The sequence below is a fragment of the Eucalyptus grandis genome, chromosome 5, assembly GCF_016545825.1.
Source record: "Eucalyptus grandis isolate ANBG69807.140 chromosome 5, ASM1654582v1, whole genome shotgun sequence".
In the NCBI taxonomy this organism is placed as follows: Eukaryota; Viridiplantae; Streptophyta; class Magnoliopsida; order Myrtales; family Myrtaceae; genus Eucalyptus; species Eucalyptus grandis.
Window position 1 is genome coordinate 10,643,171 of NC_052616.1, and position 23,581 is coordinate 10,666,751.

Sequence of the window (23,581 nt, forward strand, 5' to 3'; positions counted from 1 at the left end):
ATGGAAGCATGCCAAAGAAAAACCGACTAAGATTCTATTCTTCTAGTTAGCAATTACCCAAATAGGAAGTACTAGTAGTGGGTCTAATTACGTTAATTAAATATCAAGAAGACTTATTCTTTTGAGATATAAGATAAATATATAAATAAATAAAACAGCGACAACAATCAGGTGGAAAAATGAAAATAAATAAATAAATAAATATTTCTATTAGACACATTGACAATGAAGAGATTTTTTTACGCATATATATGTGCTAATCGTGTGGCGTGTGTATAGATTCAATTACCGAAATTAACGTACCACGGTTTTGTGATGAGAATAAGAGTGCTTGCAAAATTTTTTAATTCGGCTGCCGGTAGACCAAATAAAAAATTTCAATGGCAAGAAAAAAAGGCTCTCTCCAGGGTACTTGTCCTCATGTAGTTAAATGGAAAAGTTGGTACCTTAAAAACTTTAAATTACTTTATGGATTTATTTTTGAGAGGATATTCAAGTACCGCATTCTGATGCCACTACATTATTTAGATATCAGTGTTATCATCTTTCTAGGTCCCCCCAAAGAAAAGAAGCAATTTTCATTTCATGATGCGGCGGTTCTCCAAAGCAGTGCCTTATATTGGACGCGTTATTCCCTCGTAATAAATGCTATCTTGCTTAACCTTTTCCTTACACGAAGGTGATAGTTTATCTTTCATCTACACCCATTTGTTGCTTTCAATCTTCAACATGGACAAGCAGGCCACTTGGAAATAAAAATGTGCAATTCAGGAGAGCGGATTCTAGCGGGCACTGTTTTCCACCATCCATTAGTACCTCCCAGATAACTTTAAGGTCTTTATCAGTTCAAATCAGAGGCATGTGCGAGGGATTACAATCTCTTGTCTATATTTTTCATATAATTTCTAATAGACATTAGGGATCAAAGCATCTCACGTGGACATTGATTAATCTCACGATATAGTTGTACGTGGAAATATTGATTAATTATGGCAAAATAGGTCACAAACTCATAATATAACTCAGTTTCACTTAAATAAGTCATAATTAGGTCAACTCAAATGTGAAATATAGGTTCAAATAAGTGAAAATGATGGATTTTAATGGGCCTGAGATAACCTCACTTTCAACCCAAGTAAACTCACTTTGCTCCTTCTTGAGTCTTGAATAGTTCTCGCTAAGTCACTCCCACTTTGCTCCTCTTCTCGCCCTCTCTCCCTGTCAATTCCAGCGATCGATAGTCTACATCCTTGGTGAGCTATCTACCGCCCATCTTCGGTGGCCCCCTATGATGTCTAATCATTAAAGTTTGTCCTTTCTAATAATTTTAATCATCGTTTTGTCTTTGTCAAATTTGAGGAGGTTGCTCTTCAGTTTCCAAAGCCGTTTAAAGTTTAGATTGATCTTTTGTTGAAGGTGATACAAGGGAAGAGGTGAAGGGACGAGACAGAGTGAGGTTAGAGAGGATATTCTCTTCTCTCCACGTTTATTGCTATTATTATGGATGATTTCGAGATGTCAAATAAAATTTCCAGAGAAAAAGGAATATGTTGCTCATAAAGTGTATGTATATGGATGATGATGAATTTGGAGACCACTTAATCGTGTACTTTTACTCGAAAAATAGGGGCTCCTGCTGGGGCAGCTTGCTCTTTATGGGGGTTATTGCTGTTCATCTCATTAACAGTATAATCATGATGAACACTTTCACTCGTATAGATGAAGATTTAAGAAGGATTATTCGTTTCCGAATTGGGTTTCTCTTCCTTATGTTGCGTAAATCAATTTTGCTGGGAATTAAATCATGTAAAATTATAAAAACATCTTATTTATATATTTTCCTTCATTGTTTCCACACATTGTATCGTAAATAGAGCCTTTTACATCCAAGGTCTTTATCAAAAAGTAAAAGATTTTTTTACAGATTTCCCAAATCATATGTTTCTTCTTTATTTTGTGTTACCTAGCCCTAGGATAAATATACTAGAAGTGCCGAAAATTGTATACGGCATTTACTTTAGTACTAAAAGTTTTTTCTAGCTCACTTAAGTGTTACATCGGAGAAAAATGATCACTTTAGTGCCAACAGCAATAAATTCTCGCCAAATCAATAATATGACTTGACAAAATTTTTAAAAATCCAGTTCACGTGGCATTTCCACGTGGAAAGTTTGGACTGAAGTGATTGTTTTTTAACAATGACTAGAGCTAAAATGATCATTTTAAGTAAAATTTGGCACTCAAATGATCATTTCTAATAAAATTTAGTATTTAAATGATCACTATTTATAACTTTTGGACAACTCGTTTAGAGGTTATATACTGACTAGGCACGCCGACGGTCACGTAGGATTAAGAAATTAATAAAATATAGCCACATCATATTGGAATTGACACTTAAATAATCATTTTTTTAATTTTAAAAATAGCACTTAAGTGATCTAAAAAAACTTTTTACATTAAAGTAAACGCCGGACAAAACTTTTGGCACTTTTAGTGTATTTCCCCCTTGCTTTATATATTTATGTATATTAAATTGATGATTATTCATGCTCTCTCTCATTTGGGTATGATACTTTGTCCTTCCAAGTGATCAATTTCTTTTTTTTAATCTAATGCTGAGTAATTGTCCGTGACTTGAGTGAATTTGGGATCGTTTCTTGGAAGACAAATGGTCATATTTAGACCATTCTCATACTTCCTGAAGCACTTGAGAACCCTATGCCTCAGATAAACAAGATGAACAAGAACAAGAAAGTGGAACATTTGAGTACCCATTAGCGTTTGGTTGGTAGGTATCGGGAAAATTATGATCTTTTTCCACTAAGCATTATTTTTTAGTTTGGTGTCCCTGGCAAAATATGTGGTACAGGCTGCACCATCACTTTTCCCATAGTGACGGTGCTGTCAGCTTATCATTTTTCTATTCGATTATTGCCCTCAATAGTGGATTGGTGATTATATATTCTTCTTTTCGCCTTCGGTTTCTAATCAATTTTGGGGCACCTCCCAAAAGCAATCTTGGTGGGACCTGAATGGGCTCTTTCTCAAGTTCTTGTCCCTCGATTGGTGCAACATTTCAAGTAGTTCAAAGTCATTATCAGAATAACCTAGTGACATTGGGATTGAGAAACCAGAGTGGAGGAATCTAAAACTGCTAAAATTGTGGCTACATTGGAGATTGGCCATGTAAACTTATCATCGTCATACCATTGAACGTGAATTGGAGTAAAACCTGAATTATCTCAGGCCTAACTCAAGCCGAACGAACATATCAAAGAATCTTAATCTCTTGAGATCGAGAAATGACCAAAATACTCGAACTTGGGATCAATGAACATCTATCATCCTTCGCCCCACCTATGGCGCTAGCTTCACACCCTCTTCCACAACTCAATCCCTGGGCTTCCTCGCTCATTTGGCGAGTCAATTCACTCACTCACTCGACGAGTTGATTCATGAATTCGTTTATTTACCTAAAGAGCTTAAAGTGGGTTAAAAGAGTGGTCATATGTTTTCCTATGTTAGGTTAATTCTGGATATGTTTTAGTAATATGGGTCAGGTATGGGTTCAGTTGTTAATGAGATACTAAGGACACACATAATAATCATTCTAATTTTATTTCAAAACTATTTTTCTAGTTCAGACTTGTTTTACACATAAATCCGTTTGGTAAAACTATTTCATTTTTCTATTTTTGGAATAGATTTTTACTCCATAAATAGGCTTGGAACATAAATCATAAGATTTTTTTTTTTTTTTACTTCTTATTTCTAAAATAAAAATAAGAAATTAAAAAAAAAAAAAACTCTTATTATTGTTCATCCTTGCTACTAGTTGGTTGCCCATCTACCTCTGCCAGCCATTGTCCACCGTTTGCCTACCACCATTCGTTGATTGCCGCCCACCACCACCCATAGTTTGCAGCCTCGCCCAAGCTCACCATCAACCACCACCGTTGCCACCGCCGCTTGGGGGAAGAAATTTTGTATAATTATTTAATGCATATTTTTACTTAAATTCATCCAAGAATAGAAATTAAAAAAAAATCCATTTCTTCTCCATAAATTAACTAATCAGAATTGTTATTATTCGTACCCTAAAATTGCATTATATTTAAATAGGTCAATTTGGGATGGACCATTTTCAGTCCGACCCGACCTACTCATTTTGACCGGCCTAGCGCATGCTCATCGCCTACGTGGTCAAATGGAAATGAAAGCTGGCCTCCGTCTGGCGAATACAAGGGAAGGGTGAAGAATCGGTGGGGTGCCATCACCCGTTGACCAAAGATCAGTCCAAAACCGATGGCCATCGGAAGCATCGCCGCCGTCCCATGGTTTTCGTTGCGAAACTGGTGAATAATTCCGCATAAATTGGCGTCGGTACTTGGTGCTGGTGTTGAAGTCGTTAAGCATTTGGAGAGAACGATGTGTTACGAGGCGAGGTGCTCGAACTGCGGGAAGACCACCTGGGGTGGCTGCGGGAGGCATGTGGCGTCCGTCTACAAGCGGGTCCCGGAGGACCGACGCTGCCTCTGCCGCGGTTGGCCCGGGGTCGAGGCCGGCGATCAGTCCTCCTCAGCCGCCGCCACGGGCGGCGATGAGGGAAGCTCCAGCTGCGCTATACTCTGAGGATTTCTTTGATTTCGTTTGATGTCATGTGTAATAATCATCTTCTTTGTATCAGATCTCACGGAACCCCTAGAATAAACTGATGCTCATTTGTGATCTCTCTCTCTCTCTCTCTCTCTCTCTCTCTCTCTACTGGTGGTGCGGGGCGGAGTGGAGTGGCAAAGCCTGCTAGATCTGGGGTTTGCTGTGGCGGCCGCCATACCCGGCGGTGCCCATCGACTACGGCGACCAGTGGTCGTCTCTGCTCTAGTTGGGCTTAGCCCCAGAAAGGGCTAGTTTGTGTTGACCTTTTGTGATTTGGGCTTTTTGGCATCGATTTCGGAAACTTGAGGACCATTTGGAGAAAACGCCCTGCCCATGAAGCCCTTGTGATGAAATATGAAGGGCAAAAGTTAAGGGGAAATGATGGTCTGTGAAATAATCTGGTTTATGAGATTTTAATTTATTTGATGTAATTCCTAAAGTTTAGCTCGATATGCAATGTTGCCCTTAAACTTTGAATTTGTTCAATGTAATCTCTGGACTTTTAGTACAGGTTCAATTTAATTTATTTAACTATATAAAAATGTTCTATACCATTCTTAATATTGAATTAATGAAAGGATAGCATCGAATTTTTTCATATAATTTAAGGACTACATTGAATATGTCAAATTACAAATTGGGTTAAAAATTTAGAGATCACCTTGAACAAATTAAAAATTTAAGGATCATATTGCATATTAAACAAATTCAGGAACTATTTATATCATTATTCCAAAAATTAATTTATATAACGTGAAACAGAACAAGCATCTATCTAGGTTAAAAAATGTGGCGAGCTGGTAAGCATATCCCCATGGTGATATTCTTAATCTTGCAAAGGCAATTTTCCACCTATCTAACAAAAAAAACAACAAAAAAATTAGGAAGGGTCATGAAACTAGTCTTCTTCTTTTTGGTTTGTCTTTGCTCGGATTTTGTTGATTTTGTCTGTCTCAATAGGCTGGGACCCAATCTTCACTCAAGCCATCTTCTCATCTCTTTCATTGAAATTCTTCTAGGTGATTTTTACCAGCTAAAAGTACAAGGAAATTCCGACCAAAATAGAAAAGTACAAGGAAGTATGTTATATGACAAACACACCATACAATAGTAATAACATGATATAACTAACAAATCATCACCGTCTGTCTGTTATGAATCGCATCATATTTGTCATCCTATTTGTCGCAGTGTGTATATATTTATCTCACTTTTAATTGATCGATTACATCACATCATCATTGTCACGTGTTTATATATTGATAAAATACATTCTTTAAAATTATGGGATTTCATAAGGTATTTCAAGCTCCTTGTCACGTGTCTTCACAGTGGTTGGCGTAGTACTATAAGGCTGATTCCAGAGTGATTTGATAGCCCCTGATCACTAGTTGATTTTTCTTGGTTGTTTCACTGTGCTCACATCCTGAGATAAGATCATTGGACCGTTTTTTGGCTAATATCGTGGTTGGGAGGTGATGGCGTGCTCGCTCAAAATGATTGGGGGCCAACCAATCCAAATCGCATACTTGAATTTATAACAAAAACAATAGACCCAAATCAATATAGGCACATCACCTCAGGAAAAGGAAAGAAAAGGAACAACATGAGAAGAACATAGGTAAGTTGGCGACCTTATTCTTCCGGCACCAAAAGACAACAGCACCAAACACCATTACTTAAGTTGGGCTCGAACGACCGTCGTCCACATGTTGACCTTTTGTGATTTGGGCTTTTTTCCATCGATTTTGAGAACTTGAGGATCATTTGGAGAAAGCTACCGCCCTGCCCACATGGAAGCAAAAAATTAAGGAAAAATAACATAAATGGTCTCTGAATCTTGACTTAATATGTAATATGATTATTAAAATTTTAACTTATTCGATATGGTCCCTAAACTTTAGCCTAATGTATAATGTTGTTCTTGAATTTTTAATTTGTTCGATTTTGTGCGTGGACTTTTGATACATGTTCAATTTAGTTTATTAGACTATAAAAATATTCAATGTTGTACTTAATTCATATAGTTTATGAACTACATTGAAATGTTATATTGCGAATTGGGCCAAAGTTTATAAATTGCTTTGAACAAATTAAAAGTTTAAATACCGCATTGTATATCGAACCAAAGTTTAGAAACTATTTGTGTCATTATTTTATAAATTAATTGATAAAACATGAAATGGAACAAGCATCCATCTATGTTAAAGCATGTGGCGAGCTGGTAAGTGTATCCCCACGGTGATATTCTTAATCTTGCAAAGGCAATTTTCCACCAAACTAACAAAGGAAAATTTAGGAAGGGCCGTCAAACTAGTCTTCTTTTTTTTTTATCTCTTTGATCGGATTTTGTCTCTCTCAATACGCTAGGACCCAATCTTCGCCCGACCCACCTTCTCGTCTCTTTCCTAAATTTTATCTTGGTGATTTTCACCAGCTAAAGTACATAAAAAGTATGTTACACAGTGAATACACCACACAATAGATATAACACTATATGACCGATCAATCATCATTATCTATTGCTATGAATCGCATTCTATTTATCGTGATGTGCGTATTTGTCTCATTTTTAATTGATTGGCCATATCACGTCATCACTGTCAATATATCGTAAAATACATTCTTTAAAAGGATGGGATGTTATAAGGGATTCCAAGATCCTCGTCATATGCATAAAGCTGATTTCGAAGTGATTTAATGATCCCTTGAAAAAATTAAATGAGAAGACACAATTTAACGAGATTCAGCAATGTGCATACGTCCTCGGGTAATCCTCTCTCAAAGTTTTCTTTTTGTTGTATAGAGGGACTGCCATCATACAATGAAGTACTGGAAAAAAAGACAATGAGAAAATAGGCAATTCCCAAAATTACAGAAAGCAAACAAATCCACATAATTTCTTCCCAAATAGGAGGGCCAGCATAATTTCTTCACAATCAAACAAATCTACATAATTTCTTCCCAAATAGAAAGGCCAGCACCAATCACGCCAACATCCCCAGTCACTAGTTCAAATTCCTTGACAGTTTCACATCTCATCACGTCGCGTCCTGACATAAGATAATTGGACTTCTTCTTCTTTTTCGCTAATATCGTGTTTGGAAGGCGGTGGGGGGCTCGCCCAAAATGATTGGACCATCCAATCCACTCTTTTACTTGAATTTATAACAAGACAAAGACCCAGATTAATATGGACACATTACCTCAAGAAAAAAAGGGTACAAAATGAGAAGAAAAAGGTAAGTTGGCGACCTTCCACACCATTCTTCCGGCACCCAGAGACAAAGCCACCAAACACCATTCCTTACATTGGGCTCGAACGACCGTCGTCCACGTCGCGGATGTGACTGAGACTCTCGATTCGTGTCAAGACTACTGTGATCACATTCATCACCTCCGCGTCGATTCACGTTTGACAGAACGTGCCGTGCGGAATCTGATTCTTTACGCCGGAATGATTGTCTCTCCCTCTCTCCATCAGTCCCATCTCTTGCGTCGCGTTAGTCCTGGACGTGATGAAAGCTTCGGTGACTCAGCGAACGATGTAAAAGATCACAGCGTCTGATTCGGCACACTGTTTTCTGCTACATGCATATATCACCTTGGAAGCAATCTCTTTCTTGTGAAATGGTTTGTCGAAAACATTCTTCAATCCCGAAAACGGGCTGATAATGAATGATATGGAGCAAAAAAATGGACATCATAGACCAAAACATGCTGATCTTGATCCCAGCAGGCGAAAAACAAGATGAAAATGATAAGATTGATAAACGAAAATGGGAGTCAAAGAAGTCCTAAATTCTGTATCGTATCAACGAATAAGCAACTGAACTGATATCTATGTTATGTCTACGGCAATATACTCAACAATATAGATAGGGATGTCAACAATTCACTTCGGTTCAGTTTGGATTCAATTTTGAAAAATCGAACCAAACTGAACCATTAGGAAAAACTTCCAAACCGAACTGAAATTTCGATTCAGTTCGGTTTATTGATTTTTGGTTTTCAACTTTTAGTTTTTGGTGTTTGCATTTGTTTTTTTTTTTCGTTTTTTTTTCTATTATATTTCCAAGAAATAACTTCTTATCGGTTTGTTGGTTCGGTTTGATTCAGTTAACCGGTAAAAACCGAATCGATAAAAAAAATTTTGGTTTTTAACGAAAACTTAATCGAATCGAAAAAATTGAATTTTTCAATTCAATTCGATTTAGTTTTCGGTTTGGTTTTTGACACCCTAAGTACAGAGTTAGCCTATGGTTGAGTACACTGCTCATTGACTCTGAAGTGACCTTTCGCCCACCCCTCCTTACCCAAACACCGATACCCAAACACGGATTGCTACTATACTAACCTATTCGACGGTAGCCAAAGTGAAATACACCATGACATAGAGTCTACCTTTTCTATCATAAAGCCCCCTAATTACTTATCTATTTTTGCAATCCCGACAGAAAGGGAATACGGAGGACAACATAGGGCCTCCTAGCCTAAGGCGATCCTCACATCTGTTTCCTCTTTGAGCCTTTTAAAGACTTGCTCAAGTCCGATCTTTCTTGTAAAATGGTTTGTCGAAAACATTCTTCAATCCTGAAAACGGACTGATAATGAATGATATGGAGCAAAAAAAATGGACATCATAGACCAAAACGTGCTGATCTTGATCCCGGCAGGCGAAAAACAACATGAAATGATAAGATTGATAAACGAAAAGGGCGTCGAAGAAGTCCCAGATTCTGTACCGCATCAACGGATAAGCAACTGAACTTATATCTATGTTATGTCTACAGAATTGGGTTGAGGAGAAGAGAGTACTTACGAATGGAAAAGAACTTCCGAAAAAGTTTAGATTACGCAGAGGCTCGGAAGGAGAAGGGAGGATGGAAGGCGGAGGGGGCGAAGGGGAGGCTGCGGAGGATGAGGAACCGGACCCTCCGCGGGAGCGGCGCGCTGCCGAACAGGTGCTGGAGCGCCCTCGCCAGAACCGCCGTGTACTGCTCCATCAGCTCCGCCAGTACCGCCACCAGTAACATTCCTCTCTGCTCTCTCTCGGGCGCACCAATTGCCACTTCAGCTGAAACCGACCCGAGTGGTTATGTACAGGGGAGGAAGATTGGCGAGTCATGTGGGAAGATGGGGGGGTTTTAATGAGATTTTTGGTTGTATGTGGTACGCGCCATGGTGCAAAAATTGACAGTTGGAAGCCAAACATGCTATGTTCTTGTACATTTTATATTGGGAAAATTGTGAAAAAGAGTATAACTTGAGGCAATTGTTTTTGGATAAAAAAAGATTTCAAAAAGTAGATTCTATTATTGAAAGTGTCCAATCTAATATCAAATAAGTGTCTAACGAGCTATAGCGGGAATAATTTCAATCGAAAGCTTCCGCTTTAATCTGATTCAATGTGTCAAGTCGGGAAAGATTTATTGAGTTAATGAGTGTGTATTTTTATTTCAGATTGAATTGATTATTTCTAATCTTTATTATACTCTTTTGAAAAGTAGAGTTTCCTTATCTGCACTTCTCTTTTTTAAATATTTTGAGAAGGACGATTAAGTTTATATCATTGATTGGAGACAACACCAGTTAGAGATATTTAAATCAATCCAGACCGACACGTTGCTAGAATTGTTTCTGGTGTTTGGTCTTTTTGGTCGCGGGTCTTATTCACTCCTCCTATTTTTCTTTCATCTTTTTTATTTTATTGGTGGGCAAATTAGTCATGATAACAAGTCTGGGACCCTCTATTTGAGGTTTCCGATGTTTAGTAAAATAAATGAAAGCTGGCCTGTCTCTAGCGCTGTCCATATCCTTCTCCATCCTTATCCGCTCTTCCTTAGATTTTATCCTTTCGAGGCATTCCAAATTTCTTTTTCCCCTTTGCTTTAAAGATCCACTGAGCCATATGTTAGGTAGAGGATTGCCACGTCACGCGGGTCGGATTTGGGTGGGGGCAAGTCCCGATTTATTAAACATGTTCGGCTTTTTCTCGTTTGGAAAATATGTTCGGTATAGCTACTTTGCTTTGCTTCACTTTTTGCCCGACCCATAGAGATTGATTAGATTGACTGTGATCGACAGGAACGAATGTTCAAACATTCATATGTAATGTTCCAAAACTTCATGCCCCGATCATATTGCGCAACTAGACCTTTAGGATCTTGTGTGTGGTATCATCCGAGGTATGTAATATCAATTCGTAGAAATAAATGAAATTGGATTGATCATTGAACATGTGATATGTGTACTTGTATAAGCTCGATGGGGATCAACTACTTCGGACCAACCGGTAACGTTACATGGTCGGGCCTCCTAATCGAGGGGACACGCAGTTGACATCCGAGGGATCGTTCTTCGAACAGATGGAAGGGGACGGCGCGGAGACCACGGACCAAAAATCAGATGCTCATCGGCCCCGTGGAACCGTTTGGCCACATCTGTCAGATCACAAGCAAACCACCACCTACCATCTTCTAAGTCGACACATGTCAATCTACATAGATAACGTTAACAAGTACTTCCAACTGTGGGCCCGATGGAGCATCTCCTTTATACCCCTTGTCTGCATCTCAGAGAAAATCCTACAATTGACGACCAGCTCAATGCTTTGCTTCCAACTTGGTAAATTTCATTTGAGGGGTTCCAAGATTTCAGATGAATAATGGGAGGAATCTCCTACGCATCACCGGCCATGTCTGCTCCCATTCACGAAAATGACAAGGGAGAACTTTTGAGAGCTAGAGCCTGTATGCATTTTTTGCCAAGAGCATATCCACACCAATGATACTAAGCCAGTAGTCCTAAGCTTCACTTGAAAGTTCAAACTTGATGCACGCACCAACTAAACCATACCCAAAGCTAAGGAAAAAAAGAGTAGGAATTGATCCATATAAAGCTCTTACTCACTAACGATACAGAAATCTGCTGTCTCACTGAATCCAGAAGCCCACAACAGAGCAGGCTCCTCTGCTAGATACAGGGAAATATATTTTACAGCAAAAGATGCAATACATAAAATATCTGCATCATCCTCTATTAGACGTCTCCACGCGTACCCTATGCCATATGTAAAGATGGGATGGAAAACGGCTCTTTCTCTACGCAATGTCCAGTTTGATGTATCTCTGTACCCCACCAGAGAAAACTACGGCCAGGACTATGACAAGAGACATGCCGACTGCGAAAAGTAAAGATAAGCGGGAACGAGAAGCAGGGCGTACTGAAGGTATTCCCAAAGATGCTGGAGCCATCGCATGACTACGTGATTCCCCACCTGGTTTTGACCCCAACGTTAAGTTTGTACACGGCTCTTCGACAATTTCTGTCATCTTATCATGAGCAGGAAGCTGACCGTCTCTCTCTGGTTCGTTGTGATCAGAAATATTGTCCATTTCTTCTTTGACCTGAAAGAAAAATTAACAGCCTCAGAAAATTATCCATGTTCATAGACAGGACCTTAAAACTATCGTGCTGATTGGTTTACCTTGGTAGGAGCAGACTGTACTTCTTCATCGAAGCTTGAAGTTTTAACTTCATCATCCCTAGTTGACCCAGATTGACTGTTCATCTGCAGCCGGATTCTTCTGGGAGCAATACCTTGAACTATTGAATTCTCTGAGCCTGGTTGATGTCGAGGTTGACGGGTCCTTATCTTGATATTGGTTCCGACAATCGTGTTGTCATTGTGGTTAACAGAACTCTCCTCAGCAGTTGACTGAACTTCTTCTTCTGCATTAGAGCCAGTACCTCTCATTCCCTCATCAGCTCCTTCTAGCTTTACGCTTCTTGGTAGTTGATTGGCTCGATCCACCGCCAGACGCAACCTTCTAGGAGCAGTACCCTGCGCTCCATAATCACTTGAATGTGGTAGGACTTGAGAGTCACGTGTCCTGATCTTGATCGGAGTTCCACCATTGCTATTGAAAGATTCACCAGTTGATTCTGCCATATTATTTGAAGCAACAGCTCCAGATGGTCCCCACAAAGGTAACGCATCCATCCAATTATTATTGTCAACAAGATCATCATACCATACATTATCTTTGACCCCTAGGACCGGCTGCAAAGACAACAGGGAAGACAAGATGTTGGAATTTGATCTGACATAATCTCAACTGCCTATCAAACATTTGTTCAATATCAAAAAGTGAAAATGGAGAACCAGAAATTTGTTGTAATCAATTTGACGACATAGTTAGCAGATTTAAGGAAGATGGTACTTATATTCTATTGATGCAAGGAATGGAGAAGATAACTTAGTTTTAAAACCTGTATTAGGGCAATGATAGCCCATTAATAAAATCTACAGCACTTAAATCATTGTAATGTCCCGTTATCGAGTGCGGAATTCTGCACAAAGTCATTAATGGAATAGCTCCGCTCTTCCACAATCCCATCGAAGCTAAGCTTGTCCCCTACTCATACCTGGGATAAGTTGAACGGAGGATCAAATGGAATCTCACTTCCAACTGAATTCTTCTGACTGGTGGACTCTTCACAGGAGTCATCTTGATTATTGAAGACCTCATCCAACAAATCCGAGAGTGTGATCTCGTGCTCACCAGCATCGTGGAATAGTAGTCCCTCAAGATCATTGCCAAAATCACAGGCAAAAGGAGAATCCATGTAAGGAGCTTGCCCTGTTTTTAGCTGTGTCTGCTCAGGGAATAAACCTTTGTGATCAGTTGGATCACAAGGCAGATCATAGAATTTGGGGCCACTTTCGAGCAATGGATTTACCTACATGGAATGAGCAAATTAATATAGTAATTTCTACAGACATCTTGACAGCAGCTATAAGTCAACAAGCAAAGACCTTAGAAGGTAGTGCCAAGCATTTAATAACTCCATAATCATTTTGGTGAAAATAAAACCACTGCTATTCCGTGGAGGATGCAAATTTTTTTACCTCCAATGGTGTTCCATCAGTGTTACCATCTTCCACATCAGAGGCAATGTAACTATTGGAGCAGCTCTCAACAGGCATCTGAGTACTAGGAGTCATTTTGTCCGACTCATCAGTCAACCACCGCTTGATTCCGTCTGATTGTGATTTTACTTGGACATTGGAAACAGGAGTTTCTGGAACTACATCCGATAATGCCTCATCAGGAGAGGACTTGGCTGTCGGAGATAAGCCAGTTTGTTCAACTTCATCGTACTTCACAACTTCAGGCTTCTCCTCCGCCTTCCGGAACAAACGACAGAGGACATAAGCAGCCTACATCAATTGGAAAGAGTAAGAACAAGAAATTGAGACATAGAAATATATTCCAGCCTTCATGCATAATTGAAAGCTCATCAAAACTCTCTTCACAACCGATCAAATCGAAACACCCAAGCCCATCCTTTTAACAATCTTAACGTAACTGGTCAGTGGCATCATTTTACAGATAGCGATGCCCACATCCTGCAACTTATTATCAAGAAAATACCGTCATATTCTAATGCTTCGAGTCTCAGTCTTTTACAGGAATCCATGATGGAACTAACATACAATAAATTATAGCACCACAAATACAGCATATACACTCCAAGTTTAGACTCATCAACACAATACGAGACCAAGCATAAAAAGAAATGTCGTTGCATACCTGGCCGGGTCCAGTCCCATCAAGATCCTGCTCGGTAGCACGATACTCGTGCATAATCCAGTGAGTTCTCTCACCCTTGGGCGCACGACCCCTGTAGAAGACCAGGGTCTTCTTCATCCCGATCAAGCTGGCAGTAGCACCCCCTGACTTGCGAGACTTGATGGTCCGGTCCTTGCCCGTGGCTTTCCAGTACCCAGCATCCGTGGCCCGATTCGACCGATGCCCATTCGGGTACTTCCGGTCCCGGGGGCAAAAGAAGAACCACTCCGGATCATCCGTTTTTATCACCGATAAGTCTGCAGCCCACACACATAAGCAGATTCCACGTTAAAAAGACCCATTATCCAAGAATCGCTTCACATCGGCAATTAAATAAACCAATTCCGGCGACGGCGACAGCAACCGAAACTCTACCCCCCCCCAAAAAAAAAAGAAAAGAACTTGAGCTTCACCCTTTTCCCCTCTCAGAAGGGTTTTCCCCCATAGGGGAATCTAGTTGACTGGGGAATAAAGGCGACTCAGCATCAACCCCGTCAGAGCACCCCCAAATATTCAAAAATTCGCTCGCCTCGTATCTATATATCCACGTACTACTCTTCTGATAATCCTAGAAATCGCTAATTCGGAACCTCGGAGATAGAAAGAACAACCTTAAAAGAAAAAGAAGGGAAAAAAGGGTGAGCGCAGAGCGCGGTTTCGAAAGAAAAATGTTACCTGGCAAATCCCAGGGCTCCCACTTGCAGACGTCGATCTCGAGGATGACCTTGACCTCCGAGTGGCGGCCGTTGATCTTCAGCCGCAGGTAGTGGTTGATCAGCTCCTCGTCCGTCGGCCTGAACCTGAACCCCAGCGGCAGCGCCTCCATCTCCAGCACCCCCATTTCCAGACGACACCGACACAGCACGGCACCGACCGAAGACACTCGCGATCGGAACGAAAGAAAGAAAGAAAGAAAGAAGGAAAGAAAGACAGAAAGGCTTAGGCAGCAGCAAAGCAGAAGCGAAATCCCCCCCACCCTGGGATCTTCGCGGTAGAGAATCAGCAGAATTCGACTCGATCTCGAAGATCGCCGCCGAATCGGCGACGACGACGACGGCGGCGGCGGCGAATTGACTGGCCGGCTGACTGACTGGATTCCGGAGCGTCTTCTTCGCTCGCGCAAAACTGACGGGGATTCTTCTTCTTCCTCTCAGGAGCTTTCCTTTTTCCTTAACACCCCCTGCCCCGCACGTGCACGTGCGCGTGCTCCTACCCCACGTCTCTCGCCTCCGCACTGTCCGCAGGGGGGGGCGTCGCCCCCCGTCGCCGTCACCGGGCCAATGGGGCCTCTCCACGTGTCGTGGGAAGCGGGGGGGCCCCACGGCGGAAACCGCGTCCGGGGGATCGTCCGGCGCGTGGGGGAAGGTCGGTACGGTCCCACTCGGGGGAGTTTCGTAGAACGAGCGCGTGGGGTTTGTCCTGGCCGGGGGCGGGACGCGGTCCCTCTTTTTCTTTGCGGCTAAGTATCTGACTAATTTGTCGACCCAAAAAGAAAGTGTCTGACCTAATTTGGCGCGGAGTGGCAAGTGGGACGTTTGGGCTGCGGATTTCTAGTTGTGATTATTATAATTTCCGGCGATTTAATTCGCGAGGTAAAGATTAAAAAAAAGGGGGAGGACGAAGGGTTAGTATGTTAATTCCTTGAATTCCTTTGATAATTTGGAAATTATCACAACCACAACTGAAATTTGCAGTCAAAACATCGGTGACAAATTAGTCACATACTTAGCCACAAAGGAAAATAAGGGGCAGCTTCCACCTCCCCGCTCGGACAACTCCTAGTTCCACAGGGAAAAGGGTTGAAAAGGGGCAGTATATTAATTCCTTTGATAATTTGAAAAATGGACCCAAACAAAATAATTTTTTTTTTTTTTTTTTTTATGCCGAGAATCCGATCTAGCCCATCTTGCAGGAACACAGCACCAATTATACCATGGGAGAAACTAGTTCAACAACCCACTAACAAGCCCTCCGTTTAAGTCACATAATTGCTTCTGGGAATTGTAGTGGACTTTGAAAGTCGAACCCCTGACCTAGCAATCAGGAGGCTAAGCCTCAACCAGTGTAGCCATGCGTGGATGGGTCAAACAAAATAGAATTAATAACACGGAAAATCCCAATATTAGTATATATGTGAGAAATATATATTAAACTAATTTTTTTATTATAAAAATTCAAACGAATACATTTATGATAAATTTATCATCAAATAATTTTCAATTAAATTAAATTAATACCATAAAAATCACAGAAAAATAAACATGGGATGAATTGAGGGTAAAGCTCCAAATTTAGTACACTTGTCAACTATTGCGTGTCATGAAACTCAACTTTTTAACAGTGAAATTTAACAGAAACTAATGAAAAATAAAATTGAAAAAAATGCTAATTTGGAATTTTTGGTAGTTAAAAAATTAATTTTAAGTAAATTTTTCACAAGTGTATTAATTTATAATCTATCATGATATTAACTCTTGATTATTCAAAATTTGGACTCCAACAATATTTGGACTGATTATCATTATTACTGGCGCTGACTGGCTCGCAAAAGCTCATCAAATGCGTTATCTTCCTAAGAATTAGATTTATCAACCCCGTTTGCTCTTTTGGATTTACTGTGTGCTGATGCTAATGTTGTATTTGCTAAGACCGGCACGTAGTAGTGTTATTTTGTTTGTCTGTTAAAAAAAAAAAAAAAATCATTATTAAAAAATCATTATTACTGGCGAGTTAATTCGCGAGGAAAAGATCAAAGGGGGTAGTATTTTAATTCCTTTGACAATTCGCGTTTCCTTTTATTTTTATTTTCCCCTCGCATCGCGCGTGTGAACACCCAAAAAGAAAAAGGGGGCCCCCACTCTCGATTCAATCCGGCGTTTCTCCCTCCACGAATTCGACCACGTCGTTCCGCTCCCGCTCCACGACAAGCAACGCGAACGGCCGCACGCGACCACGTGGCGGGCTTCTGCTCGGCCGCGTGGATGGCGGCTTTGTAAAAAGGAGGAGTGGGGGCATCGACGTTCACGGATTTTAAGGTGGGGAGGAGGATTTCGTCGACGACGTCGTGCGGGTCCAATGATTTTGTGTTTTTGACGCCGTGAAAAGGGTCGGTGACGCCACCAACCAGCCTCTCTTTTTTAGCCACTGCCACCAGCTTTGGCTAAAGTCATGTTGGATTCCCCGACAGGACGAAAGAAAAAGTTACCAAAAGAGGGCCGGGAAAAAAGAGAGCAGAGTTTTATTCCCGGGCACGTGGTTGAGTGCACGAAAAGGATTTCCTCCTCCTCCGGAGAGGCTCTTTTTTAGCCAAATCCTGAACAGCGACAGAGGGATTGAGAGGGAGACGTTTGGTAGCTAATAGGAAGGGTGCTCGGATCTCGATCCAGTCCGATTCTAAGGTGAAATCAGGAATCAAAGGACCGATTCCCAAAATTCAGAACCTAGGATTGGAAATTGGACCAAATCATTGATCCGGTTCGGTCTAATGAAACTGATTACTTATTTTTTCTCCTCACTTTTTTCTCATTACTTGGAACTAGACCAAGATGATGTTCAGTTCACATTTTACTAATTTTTGAAGAATCTATAAAAAAATTACATTTAGAGTCCAATCCGGTTCCTCCTTGGTTTTGACATTCCTGAAAACCAGACCAAACCAACCAGTCTAATCCGGTCCGGGTGGTTTTCGGTTCGGGCAATTCATTTTGCACACCCTTGACTAGTAGTAGCCGAACATGACTCCAAAAATTTCCTTGCTTTTGATCCCTCTCCCTTCCTCTCTCCTCCACCGGTGACCAGGCAACCTCGACTGCTGAGGGCTGCTGGCAGCCACGAGAGTGGAGGGTCATGGCCTAGATATGTCGTGTCCATTCCTCAACATGGCAACGATCATAGACGCCGTCCTGTTGCTGCTGCCGAATGGCCCATTTCGATTTTAGGCTCATTCCAGTGCTACACCCAGATGGGCCCTCTTTAAGTACCAACCATCATGTGGAACGTAACGCATCGTCCGAATCTATCGCACTTAGAAAAATTCCTGCGTGAGCCCAACATATGCGGGGCGGAGCCCATCTGATCCTATGACTCGCGAGTTCTGGCCTCGAATGCAATGGGCGCGCACAAGATTAGCTCGTGTCATATGGCCTGCAAAAAGCATTCGCTATGCTCTTCAAAGTATTTTCCTTGGTGATTGTTGTGAGCATCGAATCACTCATAAAGCAGTGAAGCAAGCTCGACAGAGAAAGCAGTGAAAAGCAGAACAGAAGAAAAATCATCTTCTCTGTAAGATTATGAGATAGCCATAATCCCTCAGTCACAAGCTCAGACTGTCAATGCTTGATCACACAGAAATAACTCACCATGAGGCCCCACTACAATGGGAAGCATGTGTACTCATCATGTAAAGAAGGAACAGATTTATGGACAATGTAAAAGAATCTATGATCCGCTATCGGGTTTCCAGCTATGTACAGATACGCCTACAATCCAGGGTGGTACCCGATGTTCACATTCGTTTCCACCCTTTGCACCACCCTCCTCATGCTCCACTCATGGCAGAATTCGAGGGCAAGCCGGAGTGCGGTTCCAAGTCCAAGCACAACGATAACACCTGCAGCACATCTATTCAGCAACATTTTCAAGCCTACAAGAGGAACACTAAAAGGAGCTGGAGGACGGATTTACCAATGATAATATTAACAGGAAGCGCTGAAATTCCAAGTGTCACAGATATCAACACATCCAAGAAAAGACCGCCAATGAGGATTGAGAAAGCCACCCAGAGTGGACTGAAACAGCCCTGTTTTAGGGAAGAATCCACAAATTAAAGACCTAATTTATCTTTCCTTGTTAAAATCAGTGTCAAGCAACATGTGCCACCATAGTTCCTTACCCTCCTACGTTGCTCTGCAACACCAGACCCTCTGTGGTTAGGATCAATCCTCCAAACCCAGAAACTTGTCTGCTAAAGAAAAAGATTACATGGAGATATGTACATGAGATGCTGTAGATATACCGCCAAAAACCATGAAAGAAAAAGATGTTGATGCTTTTATGTTATGCCAAGCTTATTGTCATGAATGACTCAGTCACCAGTAAGCAGGGACGGCAAGGCATAAGCATGTCACGCAACAAAAGACTATGGATACAAAAACTCACTCCCTGGTTTTCTCCTAAATTTAAGTTTACCTACAAATTCTGGACCAGAATCTCAATTTCAAAGTTTATATGCTTGGGGTTTACATCTCAAGCTATAAATAAGGCCATAATACAGTTAGAGGGCTTATCTCCGCATTAAACGAAAAAGGCCAACAAAACAAAATGTTTGTGCGCACTTCACACATAAATTGGATATATAAAATATCCACACTTTCTGAGTTTAGATTTTGCAGGAGCTGTAGGCATGTAGAAGAATCCGTACATGAATAAAGTTGTGAAGTCGCACTAAAAAGGCTGAATAAATGCATCAGGAAAGTTCACTTCCAATGAGAATGACGGATTAAATGGCGTTTCAAATAAACTTCAGGATCAAATATAGAGTACGTACAGTAGAATGGGACTCTGGAGGTGACACATTCGCAGCTGCCTGTCTGTATTAAAAGACCAAGAAAACATAAGTGTATCTTTTAAAAACAAATGGAAAGGTAGCATGATATAGAGGACCTACTGGCATATTTCGCATTTGTTTGAACCCCTGGTGCGAAACCAAGCTTCTATGCATGATCTGTGCGCTTTTGCAATGCCGCCTCGACATCGGCATCCAAGATCTATCAAATCTTCTTCCTTCTCCTCTTGACAGACCCTGCAGAAAAACAAAAATCATGAAGGGCATGTAAAACGGGTGAAGTAATTTCAGTCCAACCTTCTATACATATGAAAATAAGATACTATTTGGTTAAACCCATTTCCAATTGTGTGTTAGTGTGTAAACACAAACTAGAATGCAAGCTGAAGAAAAAACCCATAAGCAGATCTATGTTGTGTAATTATGCAGGATATTTGATATTCTAAAGTTAAATGGGCTCCTGTCTGACTATGGATTTCAGAGGGTTGTTAGAGACATTTGAGACCTTGTGATCCTGTAAATTTAAACTTTTATTTATCTGTAATAGTCAATCGACATACTTCTTCAACAAACCTAGCAAGCTCACTTGACAGTCTGTCAAGTAGTCAAGCAATGTGAAAACCCAACTCAAAAAGGAGAAGAAGAACCTATATAACAGGACGGTTAAAGCAATTTACAAAATTCTGTTTCCAAGAAACAAATAACCACCAAAGAATGAGAGACTCTACAGCATAGCTCAAGTGACAGGCAAACAATCACGAGAGACTCTACTTCATAGTACAAGTGACAGGCAAATAATCATCAGGTCCTTATGACATTATTCTCAAATAAACTAAAATTTTTTATTTCAATGACCACAAGGCATATGCAAAATTCTTCAACAGTTTAAGCAGGTGTACACTGCAGAAGCATCTAAAAGATACTTTTTTACCTACTAAAGTATTCTACAGGGCCACCATACAGAGAGATGTCAGGATCACATGTCTAATCAGCTCAGCAGGCCGGTGATGATTGCATTAAATCCCATCGCATCGTGCTAGCTTTCTTCCCAAACTGGAGAAAGCTATGTCTGTCCTCGTGTTGAAACAGATTGATAAGTTTATACAAGTCAATCAGAAAGGCATATGAAGACATGTATGGCATCGATTACTTGTTCAGGAACATGTCTATCGGTATACTAAGGCCAATGTTGTGATTTATATCTAAATAGTTAGCATACTCAAAGAAAGCAAATTCAGAAGCATGCCAGCGTATCAAACAAATTCAATCAAACCAGCCATCGCCTGCAGAAAACACAGAGTTCACTACCAAGTACGCTGATCAGAAGACTGCCACATGCTCATTTCCAACGCAATCAAGGACATAAAACAAGTCCAGCATACCTGCATTGTTCATGAGAGCTCCCGCTCCTCGAAAAGTAACCCTTTTTAGGGGAACCCACCAAAGGAGGCTCTTCAACAACACACTCCAATACCTTCGAATCCTTCACGGCAGGCTCTGGAGGCACGCACGAACCGCCACCAGACACCACGACAGTCAACGGCGTCGCCTGATTCACGCCAGCGGCCAAACCATCCATCGCGGCCTCACCGTCGCTCTCCCGAGAAACCACCGCCCCACCTTGTTTCTCGACATCGGTTTCATCCCCAGAGGGCTTATCAGCCAAGCCCACAGCAGCGGTGGATCCATCGCCACGCATATTGCGATGGGATTGAGGGAAAATGGCAAAATCCCAACGCAGCCTCGGCAGCTCCCAAACCTCAGGTTCACCTCGCAATGCACCACTCCAAAAATTTCGCAAGACCTAAACTCAAAAACCTCTCCAAATCGCCTACCAGAAACAAGCAATCGACAAACCCATCAACGGCATTCGAACGATCATCAGACCCAGCAGCTCAAACAAGCCCGAAAACGATGACCCGGATCGGTCTCAAAAATCTCGCATCAAGCGAATTGCCAAGAACCAAAGAAATCGGAACAAAGGCCTCGATCGCTATACCCAACACGTCGCAAGACGCGGAAAAACAAGAACAGCCGGAACGAAACCTCGGGCGGAAGAGAAAGATCAAACCTCGCCCATCAAATTCTCCCGACCCAACAAGGCGGAATTCATTTCGCGCCGCTTCTCGATGAAAAGCTCGCGTCTTTCGGTTTCATTTGTGTTGTTGTTGGCAGTGCCTGTGAGTGACGTGACGCAACGCCACAAATGGGTTGAGCTCCCTCCCTAGTCTCCCCTCTCTCTCTCTCTCCTCTCTCTCTCGCTCGCTCGCTGTGGCGTGTTTGGGTTTCTTGATTTTCTTGATTTTCTTGATTTTTTCTTGATTTTCTGCTGTAAATGCAGTTAAGCGGTTACCGTGAAATGTTAAACCCTCGCTCGCTGGGACAATGACAGGGACAGCCGGACAGGGACAGCGCGCAGGTCAGGGGCGACGATGGAAAGGCCTGTCGTAAAAACAGCTGACGTGGCGACCTAATTCCCCATCGATGGATGTGGTTGGCAGGAAAATTTTATTTGGTAAGTTCAAGGATCAGATCGAAATAGTATTTGGGAGACAAAGGAACAAGCAAACTATGAAAAAAAGTTGGAAGCGACTGCCTTTGTCTACAGAAATATGGATAATTCCAAAAAGTACTCCACAAAAATAATTATTTATATCACTTTGAGGAATGAATTGAACACACGAATAAAAAAATATTTTCATCAAATATAACGATATTTAGACATATACTATTATTGATAATGAAAATATTTTTATTTATTAATTATTTTAAACAAAATAAACAATCATTTTTAGGAAAAAAATTTCAAAATTATTTGTTTTCTAAGAAACTTTTGAATGATTCTTTCATAGACATAAAAATAAGTAGACTTTTTTATGGTGGATTGATGGCTTGCCCAACCCGCTTGATCCTCCGGAGCCAACAGCACTCGCAACATAATTTCAAAGGTGTCGGATTGTGCAATTCTCTTTTTGCGCATGAGCATCCAACACATAGACTTGCTTGGGCCCTCTCGGATTAGATTATTTTATATATCGAACTTTTGAATCAAGGACAAGTCTAACATGAACAACGATGTTTAGACTTTGACACCTAGCCTTGTGTTGATTAGGACTTGTAAGAAGCTAGTACAGTACAACATGCATTTGATGACAGATTGAGAGGACTACCATGGCAAAGTCTCTGACTATTCTATTTGTTTTAAAAATTCATCTTGCAAAACTCTTTTTGAACATCTTTTATGAGAAAAATCCTAAGTATAAGGTATTATCTCACCCTTCTTTAACTTGTCTTGTCCTCCATCTCATTGGCCTAAAGTTTACATTCATCCATGTGTGTAACCAATAAATTTTGGCCCTCTAATAGACCTAAGCAATTGTGTCGGATGCACTAAATCAAGATTGTCGAGTTGCACATGTAAATTTGTCATTAGTGAGGCCTAATGGTTCATATACTAACAGATGGTCAAAGCCTAACTTTTCTTATTGTCATATTTTGAAAAATCATGAACCAAAAGTTATCACAATTTGTAGATTCTCAATTATATTTTGATTTCTCATAGCAAATATAGTACCATCATTATTTTATCATCAAGTAATGATCGATAAAGAAATTATTATAAACATTTAAGTTTTAGAATTTATCATAGTCGAGTAATTCAATTGCATTCTAATTGTCATTCAATTATTATGAGCAGATCACCAATTATCATAAAACTATA

The 23,581-nt window shown here is 40.8% G+C and overlaps 3 protein-coding genes across 9 annotated transcripts; all 3 read right to left on the bottom strand.

The window, feature by feature from the left end:
* Window positions 1–7,430: 7,430 nt before the first annotated feature.
* Window positions 7,431–9,848, bottom strand: LOC120294137. 6 transcript variants are annotated; one of them, XM_039314131.1, is made up of 2 exons: window positions 9,482–9,848; window positions 7,431–8,184 (listed from the first exon to the last, which is right to left on the bottom strand). In XM_039314131.1, the coding sequence occupies exon 1, from the start codon at window positions 9,693–9,695 to the stop codon at window positions 9,513–9,515; it is 183 nt and encodes a 60-aa protein (XP_039170065.1). In that variant the 5' UTR covers window positions 9,696–9,848; the 3' UTR covers window positions 7,431–8,184; window positions 9,482–9,512. The 6 variants fall into 6 exon arrangements, with proteins under 6 accessions (XP_039170065.1, XP_039170064.1, XP_039170062.1 ...); XM_039314130.1 differs by having other exon boundaries at window positions 7,431–8,246; XM_039314128.1 differs by having other exon boundaries at window positions 7,431–8,263.
* A 1,676-nt stretch (window positions 9,849–11,524) lies between these two features.
* LOC104444143 (protein NTM1-like 9) lies at window positions 11,525–15,448 on the bottom strand. The gene is made up of 6 exons (XM_010057754.3): window positions 14,973–15,448; window positions 14,259–14,554; window positions 13,574–13,885; window positions 13,090–13,404; window positions 12,149–12,724; window positions 11,525–12,068 (listed from the first exon to the last, which is right to left on the bottom strand). The coding sequence occupies exons 1-6, from the start codon at window positions 15,136–15,138 to the stop codon at window positions 11,763–11,765; spliced, it is 1,971 nt and encodes a 656-aa protein (XP_010056056.2). The 5' UTR covers window positions 15,139–15,448; the 3' UTR covers window positions 11,525–11,762.
* A 3,096-nt stretch (window positions 15,449–18,544) lies between these two features.
* Window positions 18,545–22,101, bottom strand: LOC104444144. Of its 2 annotated transcripts, none has more exons than XM_010057755.3 (6): window positions 21,243–22,101; window positions 19,963–20,097; window positions 19,843–19,885; window positions 19,189–19,260; window positions 18,981–19,095; window positions 18,545–18,906 (listed from the first exon to the last, which is right to left on the bottom strand). In XM_010057755.3, exons 1-6 carry the CDS (start codon window positions 21,557–21,559, stop codon window positions 18,776–18,778), a joined length of 813 nt encoding a protein of 270 aa, XP_010056057.1. In that variant the 5' UTR covers window positions 21,560–22,101; the 3' UTR covers window positions 18,545–18,775. The 2 variants fall into 2 exon arrangements, with proteins under 2 accessions (XP_010056057.1, XP_010056058.1); XM_010057756.3 differs by having other exon boundaries at window positions 19,189–19,257; window positions 21,243–22,100.
* Between the last annotated feature and the right edge of the window lie 1,480 nt (window positions 22,102–23,581).